This window comes from Lepidochelys kempii, chromosome 6 (assembly GCF_965140265.1).
Source record: "Lepidochelys kempii isolate rLepKem1 chromosome 6, rLepKem1.hap2, whole genome shotgun sequence".
In the NCBI taxonomy this organism is placed as follows: domain Eukaryota; kingdom Metazoa; phylum Chordata; order Testudines; family Cheloniidae; genus Lepidochelys; species Lepidochelys kempii.
Window position 1 is genome coordinate 104,896,446 of NC_133261.1, and position 19,802 is coordinate 104,916,247.

Below are 19,802 nucleotides of genomic sequence, written 5' to 3' on the forward strand. Positions count from 1 at the left end.
AGCTGAGATCTGAAGCTTTGACCGTAATTTGACATACAGAACACATGGAGAAATACAGAACAAAATGGAGAAATTGGAAATCAGTGAAATAGCAAATATTTTGCAAATAGGTCTGGTAAGACCTCTTGAGGTATCATTAAAAGCCTGCTTTATCATATAAAAACCAAGGAAATAATATATTAAACTATCCTCATAGGGAATCCTTCAAAATGTTTTATCTATAGTTATCTATAGTTTCTTTTTATAAAGCATTCTTTACAAAGTGGAGGAATATTCCTGCTTTCTAGGATGTATTTAGAAACATAAGATCATAGGAGTGCCAAGGGCCACCAGAAGACAATATGCTTGGCCAGTTCTATATTATTACCTCAATATTTATTCAAGGGAAGGGCCTACTATAGACAAATCAAGAGGCAAAGTTAGTTTTTAAGGTAAAATCTTTTTATTTCACTGAATAGTATCCGTACAGAGACTGTGACATCAGCAAGATTGTGCTGCATTTGATCTACATAACAGTCAACACGCTCAACGCCCAGTACCACAGCTGCAAGCCACATGCCACCGCCGGTCCTTTGTACAGTGACAACAGTAACATAAGCCGATATAGTGAAAAGGAAAAAGGTATTTTAAATATTTAAATTTCTGCAGTAGCCACTGATTTAATTCATTAAGCCGTGGGTGATGAGGGAGTGTGATCTAGCAGTTAGAGGCAGGGCTGAGATTCTTGGATTCTATTCCCAGCTTTTCCTGTCTGCTCTATGGAAGGTGAGCTAGTTTTTCTGCACCTCACTTTGCCAGTTATGAAATCGGTACAGTAATACAGGGGCAATGTGAAAATTAGAGTTGGAAAAGTGGTTTGATATCCCTGGATGAGAACCTATACAATTGCAAATTTTATTATTCTATTATAAACCAATTGGATAATTTCTTAGAGGGGTTCTATTGATGATAAAACATAGCTGCCTTTTAGGGAATTTGTTACTACCTTCTTACCTGACAAAGACTCTTCCTGGTGTGCAGCAATCTGTTTTTCTTGCATGAGAAAAATACTTACAGAAGGGTCAAATTTACCCTCAGTTTCTAAAACCTTTCATTTACTGAGTGTGGGCTGGATACCTAGAGTTTATCCCGTGTCACTGTGATTAAAATCTACTCAAGACTTTTGTGAAAGACTATCTCCGCAGGATAAAAGACAAAACGAGTAAAATTAGAATGCGTTTTCTGCCCACTCTGTCATTTTATTTCTGTCAGTACCTTTTCTGCTTTGCTGCATGTTGCTTAGTGCTTGGCATTTTGAAAAGTTGAATGATAAACATGTCAGTCAAACAGAGGTCCAAATTCTCATTTACACTAAGGCTACTTTACACCACTCTGCAAGTGCAAAGGGGCCTTCAAATGGATGTGAATTCTATATTTTATATTTACAACAACTTGATGACACCTTTATGCTGCTAGGGCAGCGCAAAGCGGCCTTAGTGTTACTGAGAACCAGACTATTTTGTTTCTTCAGATGACTCTGGACTAATTTCACCATCTGTTTGTCTTTGCCTTTATCTGTACAAGTAAGTTATAGTGACAGGGAGAACTGGCAATATGCCAGCCTGTAAAATGGAATCACATTTGCTGGCAGAGATTTAGTATTTCTAAAAGATGTCTTTAATGAATGTCTAGAAACTTGTGACATCATGGTCTAGGAGAATGGGCAGTTTGTAAGGATTGAAGAAACCCTGAGTTCTAATCTTGTCTCTGCTATGGAGCTAGACCCACTGTGTGGCCTTGGACCACACTTCATCTCAGTTTCACCTTATGTAAAGTAAGGAGAATACTACTTACCTACTATGCTAGGCTTTTGGGAAGTGCTTTGCAATGCACAAATGAAATGGTCTGTATATGGACAAACTTACTATATTAGCACAGAGTATTATTATTAAACTGAGGGATGAATCTCATCCTGTACTTACTAGTGTGGAAGAGCAGGAAGGGGGTACAGGAAGGTTTTTCCCAAACCTGCAAGAAATAGGCCAGGATCATTCCATAGTGTTTTGGAAAACTGAAGGGCTGGCCCTTTCCCACATCCCCAGGGGTGTGTATGTGTGTTGTCTACAGATTAACAGTCATATTTAGCCTCTAATCAGCAAATGCATATGCCAGTATCATCAGCAAATGCTAGACAGGGGTACATTTTGCTCCTGCTCAGAGGACCAGCAATAGGAGTAATCCTATCTCAGTCAGCGATAGTCCTGATGCAGAGGATGCATTTGCCCAGCATCCAGTATCTCTCCCAACATCTCTGCTGTATTTCATTGTACTAGTTGTGACAGGACTGCTGATTTCAATGGAGCTGCACCAATTTATGCCCGCTGAGGATCTCACCGAATACTGTGCATGGTGAATGCTACAACAAGCACTAACTGCTTAGAAAAAAATACTGTTCCTTACTTTTCAGACCTTAATCGTTCAAGCTGTAAAGTGTGTTTTGAATGGTATTACCATGATATGGGTTTCTTTACAAACCTGTAAAACGTTTTAAATTTTCTACTTTAAAAACTGATGTGTAGCAGCTGAGGATTTGGTCCATAGGCTCTGTTTCTTGTGCAAGGTCTGACTCTGAGGAGTAATAATGATTTTCTTTCCCGAGCAGAGGAAGACAGTGTCTTTGATGAATCTGATATTCATGACACCCCAACTGGACCCTGTAGTAAAGAGTCTCAGACATTCTTTGCAAGGCTGAAAAGGATTGGTGGCAGCAAAATGGTGAAATATCAACCAGTGGAGATGAATGCCCAGAGAAGTATGAATTTTTTTATCAGAGTTAAGTTGTGAAGAAATACGATAATCTGCTGCTTGTAGCATGCTAACACCTTAATTTATGTATACTTTGTCACTGTGCATCATTTTAATATTCTTGTTCACACACTTGTAGGAGTTTGAGTACTCATTCTCTGAAAATCAGTACTTTCCAGAAATAAGGCCTCTTTAAGGCATCTTATGATGTTGGGCCACAAAATCAATAGTTTCTTGTTAAAATGTGACTCTATAATATATAGAAATGCTATTTAAAGCTCAGTTTGAGAAGTTTCTAAATTTTTACTCTTCTACTAATGGCTAAACTGGAGGTGGTTGAAAATTTTCAGTTGAAGCTTCTCTTTTGACAGAAGTTGGCTTTTTGATTAAATGGAAATATTTGTGGAAATAATGCCAATGTTGTTGAAAATGTTTTGGTTTTCCATTGCTTAAAAAAACTCAGTTCTTGTTTGCCCAAACCTGAAAAATGTTCAGTTTTCAGTTTTTTGGTTTTAAATTATCCTTTTTTTTTTTTTTTGGTAGCAAAAAACTAATTTTCTGACAATCCCTAGCCTGAACTTTTGGAGTAATTTTTCCTTCTGTTTTTGGCATTGGGTTTCCAAGGCAGAATGATCTATAGTAACAGTAATGACTAGAGCTCCTTGGTACTGTAGCAGTGCTACAGCAAAATAAAATATTTCTAAAACCACTTTCCTCTAACCTATATGCCATATACAGAATACAGGGAGGTATGGTGTAAAGGTGATATTGACGTATGTTTGGGATGACCCATAAACCTACTGGGTGGCTTCACCACTCATAAGTAATGCAGCCGTCCCACATGGATGCCAATAAAACCTTTTCAACACACCATCTTTTATTCAATATATAGGGCCAAATAGACCCTATGGAGGGTACATCTGGTGGAAGCTGAGAATTTGCTTTTACAATCTAATGGTCTGAGTAAAAAAGAAAAGGAGTACTTGTAGCACCTTAGAGACTAACAAATTTAATGCATCTGATGAAGTGAGCTGTAGCTCACGAAAGCTTATGCTCAAATAAATTTGTTAGTCTCTAAGGTGCCACAAGTACTCCTTTTCTTTTTGCGAATAAAGACTGACACGGCTGCTACTCTGAAACCGGTCTGAGTAAAGTGATCTGGGCAGTGGCTTTTTCTTTGCCTGTGGCAAAATTCTTTGTAGTGTGACTCTGAGATGAGAACAAATCTCAGATGATTTTGATTGAAGATTAACTGTCATAACACTGGGTTTGTATCTGAAATGTCAGTCGTGTGCTGAACTATGAGATCAAGACATGATTTCTGCCAAAAATCTCCCAGTAAAATAGTACTAGCTTTTTCTGTTTTAATCAGGTGAAATAGAACTGGCTGAATATAGAGAAACTGGGGCGTTACAAGACAGCATTCTACACTGTGTGAGAGAAGAAAGCATTCAGAAAAAAAAACTGCGCTCTCTAAAACAAAAATCTCTTGATATAGGGAATGCAGACTCCCTGTTGTTTACATTAGATGAACATCGTAGGAAGTCCTGCATAGACCGGTGTGATTTAGATAAACCACCCGCCACTGCTGCTTACACCATGCATAGACACAGTGATTATGGACGACCTAGACAGAATTCTTCTACCAGGACTGAAAATACAGAGACACAAGAGAATCCTTCTATCATGGAAAGCTTCCAGGAAATAAGGAGACCTGTCATACCAGAAGTCAGGCTAAACTGCATGGAAACATATGAAGTAAAAGTGGATTCTCCAGTGAAACCTCCTGTTCTTAAAGAGGATTTAGATCTGATAGATTTGTCCTCTGACTCAACATCAGGGCCTGATAAACATTCAATCCTCTCCACTTCAGACAGTGACTCTCTAGTCTTTGAACCACTTCCTCCCCTGAGAATAGTGGAGAGTGATGAAGAAGAAGAAGAAACAACGAACCAATTAAATGATGGTATCTCTGGCAAAACTGCTGTGTCATCTCCCTCATCTCCCATCAGTGCCTCTGGCCTCAGCCTCAGTGCAACCCGCTTCGTACAGTTCAGCATTGAGGATTGCTCGAGAGACTTTACATCTAAGGATGCGAGCAATAATGTTTCATTAGGAAAAAAGGAAATCCCCTCCACAGCTCCCAAAGTTCAAAAAGACTTTGAAGAGTTAGCTAAGCCAGAGGAACTTCAAGATGTGTCCTGTGGGAGCCCACTAACACTTAAGCAAAAGCGAGACTTATTGCAAAAGTCATTTGCGCTCCCTGAGATGTCCCTTGATGATAACTCTGAGCTTAGTATGGAAGAAATTAAACCTAGTGGACCAGTTCCAAGTTCAAATGTAAAAACTGTCCTTATTAAGGTTCCTGAAGACTCTGAAAACCAAACAGAACCTGATAAGCTTGATGCCAGCACAGAATCTGATACAGAACAGAAACAGGAGGAAGAAGCTGAGGAGTCAGAATTTAAGATTCAGATTGTTCCCAGGCAAAGAAAACAGAGAAAGATTGCTGTGAGTGCTATACAGAGAGAATACCTTGATGTTTCCTTTAATGTTCTAGACAAGCTGGGAGAACAGAAAGAGACAGGTGAGGACAACCACAAACCAAACCAAAAGCTGTTATTACTTAAGTTTTTAGTAATGTATCTGTTTGATCACTCAGTCCTGTTTACACGCCAGACAGTAGGATATAAAATGTCAGAACGGATCTCATATAAATGTACCCTTCCAGAGTGTCTGCTTCTCAGTGAATTTGCTGTCGAACGTGTTGGAATCAATTGGGAATGTACTCTCTACACAAGTATCATGTATGGGTGATAGCATATCTAAAAGAGATGCTCTAGTTCAACTACAAATGTTGTTGGGCTTGATATAGGAATTAGTGGATGAAATTCTATGGCGTGTGTCAGGAGGTCGGACTAGATGATCACAATTGTCTCTTCTCGCCTTAAAATCTATCAGTGTAATCTGTGCAACATTCACTCGCTGTTAGAACTTATTTCCTCTGCGGGCTGTAGTCAATAGATGGCAAGAAGATTGTATAGAGTAGGGCTGTGCAGACTGTTAGCTTTTGGAATCTAATTCCAAGTTCAGCCTGGAACCAGTAGAGATTTGCTTGAAGTTTGTTCTTCACAAAACGTTCCCATGAAGCTTTTTGCAGATACTTTTGTTTTTGCTGTATCTGGGTATCCATGAACTTTATTGGTCCATCGTTTGTGGTATATTTCAAGTTCAGCCCCCATTTATTGTGAGAGTTCCCATGATATTTCTGCTGTAGCGTGATTTGTTGAACTGATCTCAACACAACGTATTTTCATTTGGTTTCTCCACAAGACAGAAGTTACATGCTGTGATCCAGCTAGAAAAGCCAGAAAGAATTTTAAAAAATGTATGGTGGCCCCTACTTCTCTTGGACTTTGGAAGCAGTGGCCTAGTACCATCAGTATTTTTCAGTTAGTGGGGACTCATTGCTCAGTTGGGGGTCACGCACAGTAATTGATCTCACAGGTTCAAAAGGGAAAATATTCCTACGACTAGTTATCTTGTTGCATGAGAAGTGAAGCCTAGTTTTTGTGTATGTCTAGCTCCACCTCCTGTAATTGCCCTTCCATCCCCCCATTAATGAGAACGGTCTCATTATTTTATGTTGATGTGTTAACTATATTCCAGTTTTGCAAGGGTAAATGTATTTAACGGCAATCAGTGTCAGTGTTCTGTCAGGGCTGAAGCCTAGTCCCACTTGTGGTTCCAGTGAGCCAAAGAGCCAGTGCAACCAAGTGAAAATGAACCAACTGATCCTAAACGCTTTGTACAGGTTTGCAAAGGGAGGTGGCCACGGGAAAATTGGATTTGTTCAGACTCAACCCCTTTTTCGCCATTAGAGCCTGCAAATCAATGAGAACCAGGTTTCACACGTACATTCACAAACATCTGCTGAACTGGAAGGGTTGTCAGAGATGTTAGCATCATACCTCTTAATCCACTAAAGAGAATATTTATCCACTAAAGAGCAACATGATTACACATCGCTGAGTGTATTATTATACCACCTCATAAAACATTCACAATGTCCCATTAAATGATCTTGGTTTATAATGCTGTATGTTGCAGGTAGTGACCAGAATGAGTTACATATCTTGTTGTCTAAGGGTTTTATGTTTATTTTATCATCCTGATTAGTTTACTAGTTTGTGGATACATTTATTATAGTTTAGGAAAGTAGGCTTGATGTGGTTATCATAATTTGCTGGTTACAGTTTCAAGCACCTATTGCAAAATGCTGACACTTGCATGCTTTAATATCTTTGAAAGGATTCTGACATAATGGGTTTCCCAGTGGACTGTCCAGATGATCTGTTTCTTCAAATGAACAACCCATGGGTTCCTGCTTGAGATTTTTTTTGTAATAATATGTAACTTCACATTTTCTTAGTTATTTTGTGCTTGCACAAGACAGCTAGTAATGCCTGGAGAAACTTTGGATTTGAGTCTTTCAGTTTTGATAACTTCAGCTGCTCAGAAATCATGAGATTAGCTTAAAAATCATGAGATTTTTTAAAAATATTAGATTTGGGATTCTTTTCCGTTTTTTTAAACTGTAGGATGCATATTTTCAAGCTTTTCTCTGCAACTCTGATGGCAATAAACTTTTTTTTTAAATGAAAGCAGAGATTCTCACGCAATCAAATGACTTTAGGAACTGAAGCTTTAAGAATAATACCAAATACTGCAAGAGTTGTGGCATTCTGTCATTTACATTGGATTTACATCAGTGTTACTCCATTGACTTCCATTAAGTTAGTCCTGATGTACACTTTGTAATTGAGATCAGTCAGGTGCTTTATGTATATTTATTCATTATAGTATGTACTATATATGAATAGTCTCCAAGAGGCTTATCCACAAATCTCCTTTAAAAAGAGATTTAGAAACAACTTCCTGTGCTCCTGTAACATCACTGGAGGGTGCCAGATGGCAAATGGAACATTGAAAAGATGTGAAAATGGCAATCAGAGAAGGAAGCTGATGAAAAAATGTTCTCTGATTTTTAAATAATGCACTCAGAGTTTAAGCACCATTTCCATTTGCAGATCCCACTGCTAAAGGACTTTCAACTCTGGAAATGCCAAGAGAATCATCTTCTGCTCCAACACTTGAAGCAGGTGTGCCAGAGACAAGTAGTCACTCTTCCATATCAAGTAAGTTTTTTTCCCCTAGATTGAAGAACTGAAACTCAGTTACTGCATTTGTACATCTAATATGCATCAGCATCTGGCACATTATCTTCCTCCAAACTTTATGCGACTGGAAGCATATTTATGTGGTGCATTGTTAGATTTGTTAACTCTCCAAATGCCAGCATGATGTTTGCAATTAAGGACTACACAGTTTATTGTGACATAGCCAACTTCATGGACATTGATTTGCTGCATATGCATTGTACATCCTTAAGCAATAAGTGGAATTTTGAGGAGGTGGTGGCTGAACGCAGCCTTTTGCTGATGTTGTGTGTGCAGTTCGAATGAGATGTAGCATTATCTAGTTGTCTAAGCACAGGACCAGGAGACAGAAACTCCCCAGGATTCTATTACTAGCTATGTGGTCTGAGAAAAGCTACTTAACCAATTGTGAAACAGAGATAATAATAACTACTCTGCAGGAGAGCTGTGAGCATTAATCATTTAATATTAGTGAAGTTCTTTCAAGATTTTGGGCCTGACGAAAATCAGATGTAACTGCCCTGGAGCCAGTGGAGTTACAGTGATGCAAATGGGGTTTAAGTGAGAGGAGAAACCGGCCCATAGGGTGCTATAAAAATGCTGAGTATTAATTTATTTAGTGATATCCAAGAACCACTGACTTCAGTGGAAGTAATATGAGGCCTGTAAAAGGAAGGATGGTTTTGAGATCAGCACACCAGTCTAGGACTCAGGCAGAGCTGGAATCAGTTCCCCAGCTGCACTACCAACTTCCAGTGCGACCTTAGGCAAGTCCAGAGGGCCAGATTTACAAAGTATTTAGGCAGCTAAAGATGCAGCTCAGCACTTACGGGGATTTCCAAAAGCAACTAAATTGGGGCAGCTTAGTTGCTGAATTCCCACTGATGTCATTGGACATGAGGTGCCTACCCTGCTGAGATGCTTGTGTAAACCCCACTAGGTAATTTTCTGCATCATTAGGCACCTAAACACCTTTGTAAATCTGGCCCTTTTTCTCTTTGTATCTCAGTTTTCATCTGTAAAATGGGGATAAAAATGTTTTCTTTATCTTTTTTGTCTATTTAGATTGTGAGCTCTTTGGAGCAGGGGCTGTCTCTTGCTATGGGTTTGTTCAGTGTTTAGTACAATGGGGCCTTGACCTCTGTTGAGGGCACTACTCACTAGTGTAATATGAATACATAATTATACTTAGGCTGCTGGTTTATAGACGCATACATTTTCAAAAAATCCTGATCAGGAAGAGTTCCCATGGAGCCTGTCTTCTCCCATTGGAATTTCCACAGACAGAAAGAAACATAGGGGCAGATCCTAAGCTGATACACACTGTCATAAGTCTAACTGAATTATGACAATTTACACCAGCTGAGGATCTGCTCCCTAGACTTTTTCAAGTTATTGGTAGAAAACAAATCATGGAAATAATATTTCTGTTGGTACAATCCTACTACGTGAAATGTCACATGCTTTTCTGTAGCGACCGACTTGGCTCCAATACAGTTCAAAGGCTGGAGGCAGCTTTTTTGTTTTTTCAACGTTTGAAATCACAGCTGTCCTTAAGAAACCAGGTAAATAACTCTGAAAACATGAACCAACTCAACACCACTTTGATAATGTTGAATATTTATTAAAAAAACTTGAATTACAATCATAAAAGCTGGTAAGGAAGTTCAAAGAGATAATTTCCTAGATTTTAACAGTCTTCTGCACTCCAAGCAACATTGTCAGTTCTGAAATTAATTGCCATTCTTTCACTGGGAAATTTGGTCTTTGATAAACTGATAAAGCATCTATTTAAAATCCCTTGCACTGGAAGAGATGGAAATTAGATTTTTCTGCTAATTTGCTGTGAAAGGCAGCTGCAAAACAAAACAAAAAAGTTAAATATTAAATGCAATCACAATTCGGTTCAGTTCCTGAAGCTCATTTATGCAAGGTTTGGTTTGCTGCAGAGTTGGATAATTTTGTTATTGAATCCGAATGGAGTTTAAATGTGCTTTGATATATTGAAAGGGTATTGTATAAATGGGGGAAATCCTACAATGCTTCTCATTATGATGTGTATGAAATTGTTTTGATGAGCAGATTCCCAGTGGATGTTATTGCTCTGTTTATTATAAATTGGATACTGGTACTTATTCTGTTAGAAAGTTCTTTAAATTGTTCTCCTTATGAGATGAGATCAGGACAAGAAGTAATGGGCTTAAATTGCAGCAAAGGAGATTTAGATTAGATATTAAGAAAAAATTCCTAACTGTGAGGATAGTTAGGCACTGGAACAAATTACTTAGGAAGGTTGTGGAATCTCCATCATTGGATGTTTTCAAGAACAGTTTTGACAAACACCTGTCAGGGATGATCTAGATAATATTTAGGCCTGCCTCAGATCAAAGGACAGGACTAAGTGACCTAAAGAGGTCCCTTCCAGTCCTACATTATCTGTGATTCCATTATTCTATTTCATTTGGGTTTGAACCTTCTTTGCAGTTAGACATTGAGATGGATCTAACCCAAGACCTGGGATCTCAGTGCCTCAAAACTTTGAACAAAGTTTGGATCTGAACATTATGGATTGTGCTCATCTCCAGTTCTGCCTTTTCAGTTAACAATGTCAAGGACTGTTTTTTTGTTTTTTTTAAGCTTAGCTGGTTACTATTGGGCATTTTATAATTGTACTGTCAGGTGTCATGTTAATACTATTTTAAAACTATGTTAGATTTCTTTTAGTAGCAAATGAAAATGATCATGACAAAGAGGTTTCACATTGATATCATGTAGGCCTGACTTCAAGAAAATATTTAAACTCATGCTTAAATCTACATGGCTAAAAGCTTTCCAGAATAGGTATGGATTTAAGAACATGCTCGATTGCTTTTCAGATTCAGGACCCAAGAATCAGTTTCAGGCAATGAGTCTTGGTTTCATTGGGGAAAATACATTGCTCAGACTGGGTTGATAAAGGAGCCATGCTCACCCATCTTGATGCTTCCTGTTGAAAGGATGGAAAAAGAAGATAGGTTGGGAGCATCCCATCACCTGTTTCTCCTTCCATTTGAGTATTAGGGAAATATATTACAATACTGGTCTTAATTGCTGGTTACATTATGGTTTATTCAGGGAGTATTGTCCACAACTAGTCATTTTCAGTAAAATATACAGCAATGTAGGTGAAAAAAAAATATAGGAATTGGCAACTTGATGGACCAGCAGAAGTTGGCTACTTAAAGAATGAGGTCTTCTAATAAAAGTGGAGGGGACAAAGGGCCATGTTGTGCTATTTTGATGCTGGCCTGTCTACAAGATGGTATGGAGTCCCACCCCACCCCTGAGAGCTTCAGAGAGACATGCAATCCTTTCCTCAGTGGCAGGGTGTTCAGCGAGACTGCAGGATGCACCAGTCACGTAATGTGTCTTGCACTCTGCAGGCCACTGCAGAGGGTGGGGCACAAAGCTATGATCCTCACCCACTTTCTTTTCCTAGGGGTGCCTAGAGGGAGCAGAGCTCATGCTTTCCCAGGTGCAGAGACTGTCATTCGATTAACTCTAGAATAGTGTGTGCAAATGAAAGGGGGTTGTTGGGGAAGACACCCTCCTGCAGCGTGTGCACACATGGGCTAGTCACAGTCTGATTTGATGTCTGGCGATACTTTGGGGTGGTTTCTTAAGCATTAGGGATGTCTAAGAAAAGTGGTGTCTTGAACACATTTCACTGTATTTTAGAATAAAGATTACAGGCCAAGGAATTGATAGTAGACACTATGTGTGAAATCCTGGTTTTACTGAAATCCACAGGATTTTTGCCATGGACTGCAGTAGGGCCAGAATTTCACCATGTACAACTATGTGAATAGAGCAGATTACTTTGAATAAAATTCTGAGAGCAAGCAGCTGGTCTTTGTGGATGTTATCAGTACCTCCTTCATGCTGATGGACAAAATCGGGGGAATAAGAGCAGCTTGTGTGATTCTCTGAACTCTTTTCAAATTCTGATTTGCAGCTCAGTTCAGACAGATGAAAAGGGGCTCCCTGGGAGCTCTGACAATGAACCAGCTAATGAAGAGACAGCTGGAACACCAATCTAGTGCGCCCCATAATATCAGCACATGGGACACTGGTAAGTTATGCTTCTCTATTCTTTATTTCCATTCCCTTAAACCAGTTAGTGCCTCTTTCTGTTGTGATCAATTATTGTGAATATAAGTGAGCCATTGCCATTCTTCCATTGGAGAAAAGTAACCAAGCTCAGGTCTACAGTGGAATTATATGAGATTCTCTGCTGGTGTGAATCAGCATGGATCTATTGTAGTGGGATATTATTCCTTTAAAATAATGACCATTACTGTTTTGTATACAGCTAGGTGAGATTCTGGCCCTATTGAGATCAAATTGAGTATTGCCACTGACTTCAGCAGGGCCAGGATTTCACCTGGTGTGTGTGAATCATTTGTATAAAGACAAACCTCCCCCCCGCCCCCGCATCATATTGAGACATCAAGCATTTAAACCTTATGCCAAGGAGACTCTCACTTCCCCACAGGCAGAGGCTTGGGAGTCTTTTGCCAGCTCATGCAGAACTCATGGGGTTTCCGCTCAGTAATTCATACTGGGTTTCCATGTTTCTCATTAAGAGTGAAATGCAAAGCAGACAGTGAAAACTGAATTAAGTACAGAATGTCCCCACTAACCACCCGAAAAAAGTTTTAACCTCTTCTTTTCATTCTTTTTCTCTTGTGTGAAATCTTCTATAGTTCACTGAAGTTGTCACAGAATGATGAATTCTGGCATATGTTTCATTGTGCCATAATAGAATGATGCTGCTAGAATTTCACTAGCAAACCAGGAGGTGACAAGAGGGTGGGAAAGAACTGTAAAACAGTGACCTAGAGCGTAGTACTTTGTTGAACGTCCCCACTGCCACATTAGTGGGGAGATTGGTCTAAAAAATTGTGCTTAATTCAGTTTTCACTTTTAAGTCCCATCAGTCCCATTCCATTTGTGACTCTGAGGCATGGCTTCTCTTGTGATATCCATCCTCAGAATGAAGTGGATTGTCAGTTTCCCTTCCTAACCTTCCCCACATCATTAGTTCAGAATTTGTCATTGATAGCGGGTCCATGGTAGCCTTCTGACATATCAAATAAGTTTATCTCACACAGAAACTTCAGTTAGCAAAACTTACACAGTAACCCTGTTTTCCCATTTAGTATTTCCCATTTAGTTTCCCACTGTTAGTATAGAACCATATAGTTTATCATTTACCTCTTATGTGAGCTATTCAACCTGTCTTCCAAGTGGGCAAGTCAATATTCTATTCACTATATCTTTGAGGAGCTGCATCTTAATGTTCTTGTTGGGAATCCACTAGCATTCTTTTCAACATCTGTCACCTTTCTCTCCAAAAGACCTCACTTCAAGTCACTTCCTCCAATGGCTTGAGACACCACCTGAACTTTTCAAGGGAACTTTTGCAATCCCTAGCTTCACATCATTTTGTGGCTGCTTTATATTTTCTACATCAGTCCAGCTAACCTGGGTACCGTGCCTCTCTTTCTTCATCTCTCGTTTCAAACTTCTCTTTCCCAATCTCTTTCTCTGAAAAATAAACTCATTGTGTGTCTATCCTATGCCAACACAAGCATGTCCATGAACTACTGATCCCTCAGTGTCCCTAAGCATTAACTTTTACTCTTTCTGTGACTCTTTACATATCCCATTTCTTGCTGAATCCTTGCAATTAGCCCTATATTTCTTACCAAATGTCCTTGACTTTGAGCTTTCCTAAAAGGCTTCCTTTGATATTGCTAAATCTAGTTCTTGCTTCCTCTATGGACCTCTCTTTTACCTTCTTTTCTTCTCTTCTTTTCTCTTTTCATGCTCAGAGATTTAACCCTCTGTTTTCCAGCTGTTGTGTATGTGTGTGGTGATGGTGGTGTTTTAATTGTTGGAGTGAATTTGTGGTGCTGGCGATAGGCGCTGCGTTAACAGTACCACAGTCTGAAGTCGTCTGTTTATCCACAGAACAGATACAGCATGGGAAGCGGCCGTGCAATGTCTCAGTTTGCCTAAACCCTGACCTGGAGGGACCACCACTAAGAATAAGAGGTTAGTTCAGTGTCCATGTCTATTCAAACTTGGTCTCTCTGCTGAGACTACTAACAAGGTTGATGGTGGCTTTGTGTTCTGTTCAACTAGAGTGACACCACCAATTCATTTCACACAGGACATGGGTAGTTGATGGATGCCTAGATGCCTTCGTCAGTGCCTTGCTCGTCTGGACTTAACTGATGACTTGGAAGTGAAAGACTGTATGCCCCATTCCCTGAGTCACCATGTCCCCACTTCCTAGCTATTTGAACACTCATTCCTGACATCCAAACTGCTCAGTCTTCCTTACAGCATTTTAATGGCATCATGAACTAGCCTTTCTCTAGTTTGAATCGCATCCTCTCTCACTTTTCACCACAAGATCAGCACAAGTGTTCTTATTATTAGCAGCTTAGCCTTACTTCCAGTTATGTAGCCATGATTATGTCAATGTCCAGCATTTGCATTCTATACTGTAACCTGTAGCTAGAGATGGAATCAGTTAAGCTTCCAGCATGATGATAAAATGGAAGGTAAAGTGAATCAGTTTATGAAGCAAAGACTCGCTAGACATATTCAAACAAACTGTTATTTCTGGCATTCTCGATGGTTTCCCATATCACTGAAGACTTCTCAAGACTTTCTAAACTGTCTACTGCATCCAGTGTAATCTCACAGGGACCATTACTTAACATATAAGATAGGGTCTTAGCTTGTATAGAAAAGAATTATGTTTCCTTCCAAACTCAGCAGAACAATTGTTTGACACTTCTGTTTTCATTAAAGCAGCATTCAGCACCCAGTACCCTCCCTATTAGTCTAGAATGGGATCTCATATAGATCATTTGGTCTGAGCTTGCCTTTGCAACAGCAGCTATTGGGACCGTATCAATAGCAACTCCATTTGTATCAGGTTTAGTCAGACAATCCACCTCTTATTTCTTTAACCTGTGATGAGGATTACAATAGGCTAGTTTCAACATTGGCTGTGAATTCTGTTTGTGAGGCCTTCAGATTGCTGTTTGTTTTCTTGCTGGCTTCTTCAGTCACCTCCAGCCCTTCCATATCTGCAAGGGTCAAACTGGAGGGAAAAAGACATTGGTATTCTTCCAAGCTGTAACCACAAAATGAGCTCCATGCATGTGCAACTTCAAAATGAGGTGCCACTCAGCGTGGACCATGCAGGTGTGATCATACCGATAATCTGAGTTCCACTGGGTTCCTTGAGTTTGGCTCTTCTCAGTGGGGCTTAATTAACTTTGGGGAAAAAGAAATGGCGCTGTCCCACAAATGCCACTCAGTTGTAGCATCAAAATGAGACAGTACTTGATAGGTTGTGTAGATGTGTGACCTTTCCTGTTCTTTCTTACCTGAGAAAAGAAATAATTAACAATGTTGATATTAAAATATCATCACAGGGCACTTGCATTAACACTTCATTGAGATGAATGGGGCAGTTCACACCTCTCTTTGCTATTGTTCCAGAGGTTTTTTTCACAACCATAATAGCTAGAGAAATACCTTTAAAAATAATTTTAAAAAAAGGGAAAAAAAAGCTGTGATTCTGGAGAACAAGTTAGCTTTTTCAGAGACATGGTGTCCTATAACATCAATACAAGTCCTGTCAACCAGGATACTCCACCTATTCTATACCTGTCCTAATGAGGCTCCTACTGCCTTCAGCCCTTCCTGTTTAACCAAGAATATGCTCCCATCTCCCATGATTTGGGCACAGAAGTAGTGCCCCCGGGGCAAGGGGGAGCCATATGTGACTGCACTATTTGTATGCCTCTATGACAAGGTCTGTAGGCGGTCAGTTCCGCCTCATCGGTATAGCTTGCCTTTAAAAGTTTTCTTAACTGAAAATAACACTAATAATACTTTGCATTTCTAAATCACCTTCCATCCAACTATCTCTAAGCCTTTTCAAATCTTGATGAATTATGCCTCAACATCCTTGAGGCATTATCATCTCCTGTCATAAATATAAAGGGAAGGGTAAACCCCTTTGAAATCCCTCCTGGCCAGGGGAAAGCTCCTCTCACCTGTAAAGGGTTAAGAAGCTAAAGGTAACCTCGCTGGCACCTGACCAAAATGACCAATGAGGAGACAAGATACTTTCAAAAGCTGGGAGGAGGGAGAGAAACAAAGGGTCTGTGTCTGTCTGTAGTCGTCTTGGCCAGGGACAGAACAGGAATGGAGTCTTAGAACTTTTAGTAAGTAATCTAGCTAGGTATGTGTTAGATTATGATTTCTTTAAATGGCTGAGAAAAGAATTGTGCTGAATAGAATAACTATTTCTGTCTGTGTATCTTTTTTGTAACTTAAGGTTTTGCCTAGAGGGTTTCTCTATGTTTTTGAATCTAATTACCCTGTAAGATATCTACCATCCTGATTTTACAGGGGGGATTTCTTTATTTCTATTTACTTCTATTTTTTATTAAAAGTCTTCTTGTAAAACACTGAATGCTTTTTCATTGTTCTCAGATCCAAGGGTTTGGGTCTGTGGTCACCTATGCAAATTGGTGAGGCTTTTTATCCAACATTTCCCAGGAAAGGGGGGGTGCAAGTGTTGGGAGGATTGTTCATTGTTCTTAAGATCCAAGGGTCTGGATCTGTAGTCACCTAGGCAAATTGGTGAGGCTTTTTACCAAACCTTGTCCAGGAAGTGGGGTGCAAGGTTTTGGGAAGTATTTTGGGGGGAAGGACGCGTCCAAACAGCTCTTCCCCAGTAACCAGTATTAGTTTGGTGGTGGTAGCGGCCAGTCCAAGGTGTAATATTTTGTACCTTGGGGAAGTTTTGACCTAAGCTGGTAAAGATAAGCTTAGGAGGTTTTTCATGCAGGTCCCCACATCTGTACCCTAGAGTTCAGAGTGGGGGAGGAACCGTGACATGGTGGCACAGTGGTGGGATTAACCTGAAATCATTTTGAGATCCAGTTGAGATTTTTTGAACTAGAAATACAGATTTTAAAAAGGAATTTTTAGGAAGTCCAGAAAGCAGCTTTGAAACTGAAAGCAGCTTGGTTTCTCTCTGCTTTGTGGCCAAGCAGAGACAAAAGGGGATTATCTTGTGAATTGCAGGTTTTCTTTGCCTGGAGGCAGGGTACTTAACTCCTGCAGGGAAATTCACAGTCTTCCAACCCAGAGGTTTTTTTTTTCTTTTCTTCCTAAAAGTAAATAGGGGGTGTGTGCTCTACCCATTTGCCTGGAGACAAAAGTGGCAGGGTTTTTTTTAGGATTTTGATTTTTTTTTGTTTTACAAGGAGCACAGGTTTGAAAAGAAATTTTTTTTTCTTTGGGCTGGGTAAGCAGGTTTCCAAGTAGTTGGAGGTTTTTTGCTTTAATTTGGGCCCAGAGCAGAGACAAGGGAATTGTCTTTTTCTGTAGGCTGACAATCACTATCAGAGAATAGGTATTCTATTCCAGCACAGCAAAATTTTACAGCCAAGTTTTGTTTGTTTATTTCTAAACCTCGGGTGTAAAGTTAGTTAAAAACAGAGAGGTTAGAATGGCCAAATCCTCGGCTCGACTACAGCTGGAATTAGCCAAATTTCAGGCTGAGGAAAAACAAAGGGAACATGAAAGACAGATAGAACTCGTGCGGCTGGAGAAGGAGGTACAGGAGGCTGCCCACAAGAGGGAAATGGAGGCAAGGAAGCATGTGGAGGAGATGGAGAGGATAAAGGCCCAGCAGAATATACCAACAAACCCTAGCAATCCTTCTCCAGGTACCACTTCCCATCCCAGAAAGTTCCCCACCTACAAGGCAGGTGATGATACTGAGGCCTTCCTAGAAAACTTCGAAAGGGCCTGCCTTGGGTACAACATCTCTACTGACCAATACATGGTAGAGCTGAGGCCGCAGCTCAGTGGACCCTTAGCTGAGGTGGCAGCTGAAATGCCTAAAGAACATATGAACAAGTATGAACTGTTTAAATCCAAGGCGAGAGTCAGAATGGGGATAACACCCGAGCAGTCTCGTCGGAGGTTCCGAGCCCTAAGGTGGAAACCAGACATGTCATTTACCCGACATGCCTACCACATTGTGAAACATTGGGATGCCTGGATATCAGGAGCAAGTGTTGAATCTCCAGTAAATTTGCCCTTCCTAATGCAAATGGAACAATTCTTAGAGGGTGTTCCTGAGGAAATAGAAAGATACATCCTAGATGGGAAACCCAAAACTGTAATCGAGGCAGGAGAGATTGGAGCCAGATGGGTGGAGGTGGCAGAGAAGAAGAAAACTGGTCGCAGTTGGAGCGGAGACCAGAAGGGACCACCCCAGACCACACCCTATTACCGGGGGCTGCCCAAAGCCCCACCTACCTCCCAAAGAACCCTCCAGACCCCTTATCGTCCCACCACCCCGTTCTCCAGCAACCCACCTCGCCCCGGTGACCCGTCAGCTGGACGATGTTTTAAATGTAACGAGCTGGGGCATGTAAAGGCCAACTGCCCCAAGAACCCCAACAGATTACAGTTCATTGCACCGGAATCACACCAGAGGTCCACAGGCCCAGATACCTCCCAGATACCCTTGGAGCGGAGGGAAACTGTGAGTGTGGGCGGGAAGAAGGTCACCGCATGGAGGGACACCGGAGCACAAGTGTCAGCTATCCATGCTTCCTTAGTGGACCCCAATTTAATCAACCCAGAGATCCAAGTGACGATTCAACCCTTCAAGTCCAACTCTTTCAATTTGCCTACAGCCAAGTTGCCTGTCCAGTACAAGGGCTGGTCAGGAATGTGGACTTTTGCAGTCTATGATGATTATCCCATCCCCATGCTGTTGGGGGAAGACTTGGCCAATCACGTGAAGCAGGCCAAGAGGGTGGGAACGGTCACCCGCAGCCAGGCTAAACAAGCCGTGAGGCCTAGCTCTGTTCCGGAAACTTCTATCAGGGCCCGGTCAGAGGTGATGGACCCGGACCCCAGGCCAATGTCTGCAACAGCAGTAGTGGATCCAGTCCCAGAGACCCAGACGGAACCAGTCCCAGAACCGGAACCAGCCAAACAACCAACACCAGACCCCGTGCCAGCACTGAATCCAGTACTTGCAACCTCAACACCAGAGGGCCCCACCGAACCTGAACTGGCAGCAGCCGATAACCCTACACAAGAGGCTCAGCCGGAGCCTGAATCCCAACATAGTGCACCAGCGGAGAGCGGTTCACAGTCAACAGAAACAGCTCCATCCCCTATATCGCTTCCAGAGGGACCAAGCCTATGTCCCCATCCAATGAGGAACTGATGTCTCCAGCATCAAGGGAACAGTTCCAGACCGAACAGGAAGCAGATGAAAGCCTCCAGAGAGCGTGGACGGCGGCACGGAGCAACCCACCGCCTCTCAGCTCTTCTAATCGATCCAGAGAATTAAAGGTTTGTCAGTTTACAGCCCAGGGAGGAGACGACGCTGAGTGGCCTGAAGGTGTCTATTACGAAGGGAAATGTGCTGGTGGTGTGGAAGAGGTGAACCTCTCCATGACCCTTGGGCGTATGCAGCGACAGCAGATCCAGGAGCTGTGCACTAGCTACGCGCCAACGTTCTCAGCCACCCCAGGACTGACTGAACGGGCATACCACTCCATTGACACAGGTAAAGCTCACCCAATTAGGGTCCACCCTTACCGGGTGTCTCCTCAAGCTAAAACTGCTATAGAACGGGAGATCCAGGATATGTTACAGATGGGTGTAATCCGCCCCTCTGAAAGTGCA

General features: G+C 41.1%; 1 protein-coding gene across 12 annotated transcripts in view; it reads left to right on the plus strand.

Annotated features, from left to right (window-relative positions):
• The window catches only part of UNC79 (unc-79 homolog, NALCN channel complex subunit), a 161,993-nt gene that overhangs the window by 81,260 nt on the left and 60,931 nt on the right, over positions 1-19,802 (plus strand). For 9 of the 12 annotated variants that reach the window (XM_073349519.1, XM_073349520.1, XM_073349524.1 and 6 more), the window contains 6 exons: positions 459-621; positions 2,642-2,791; positions 4,157-5,371; positions 7,875-7,982; positions 11,998-12,114; positions 14,019-14,102. In XM_073349519.1, the coding sequence (XP_073205620.1) occupies positions 459-621; positions 2,642-2,791; positions 4,157-5,371; positions 7,875-7,982; positions 11,998-12,114; positions 14,019-14,102 (1,837 nt within the window). The remainder of the gene's footprint in view (positions 1-458; positions 622-2,641; positions 2,792-4,156; positions 5,372-7,874; positions 7,983-11,997; positions 12,115-14,018; positions 14,103-19,802) is intronic. The other 3 variants (XM_073349522.1, XM_073349521.1, XM_073349530.1) reach the window with 3 other exon arrangements.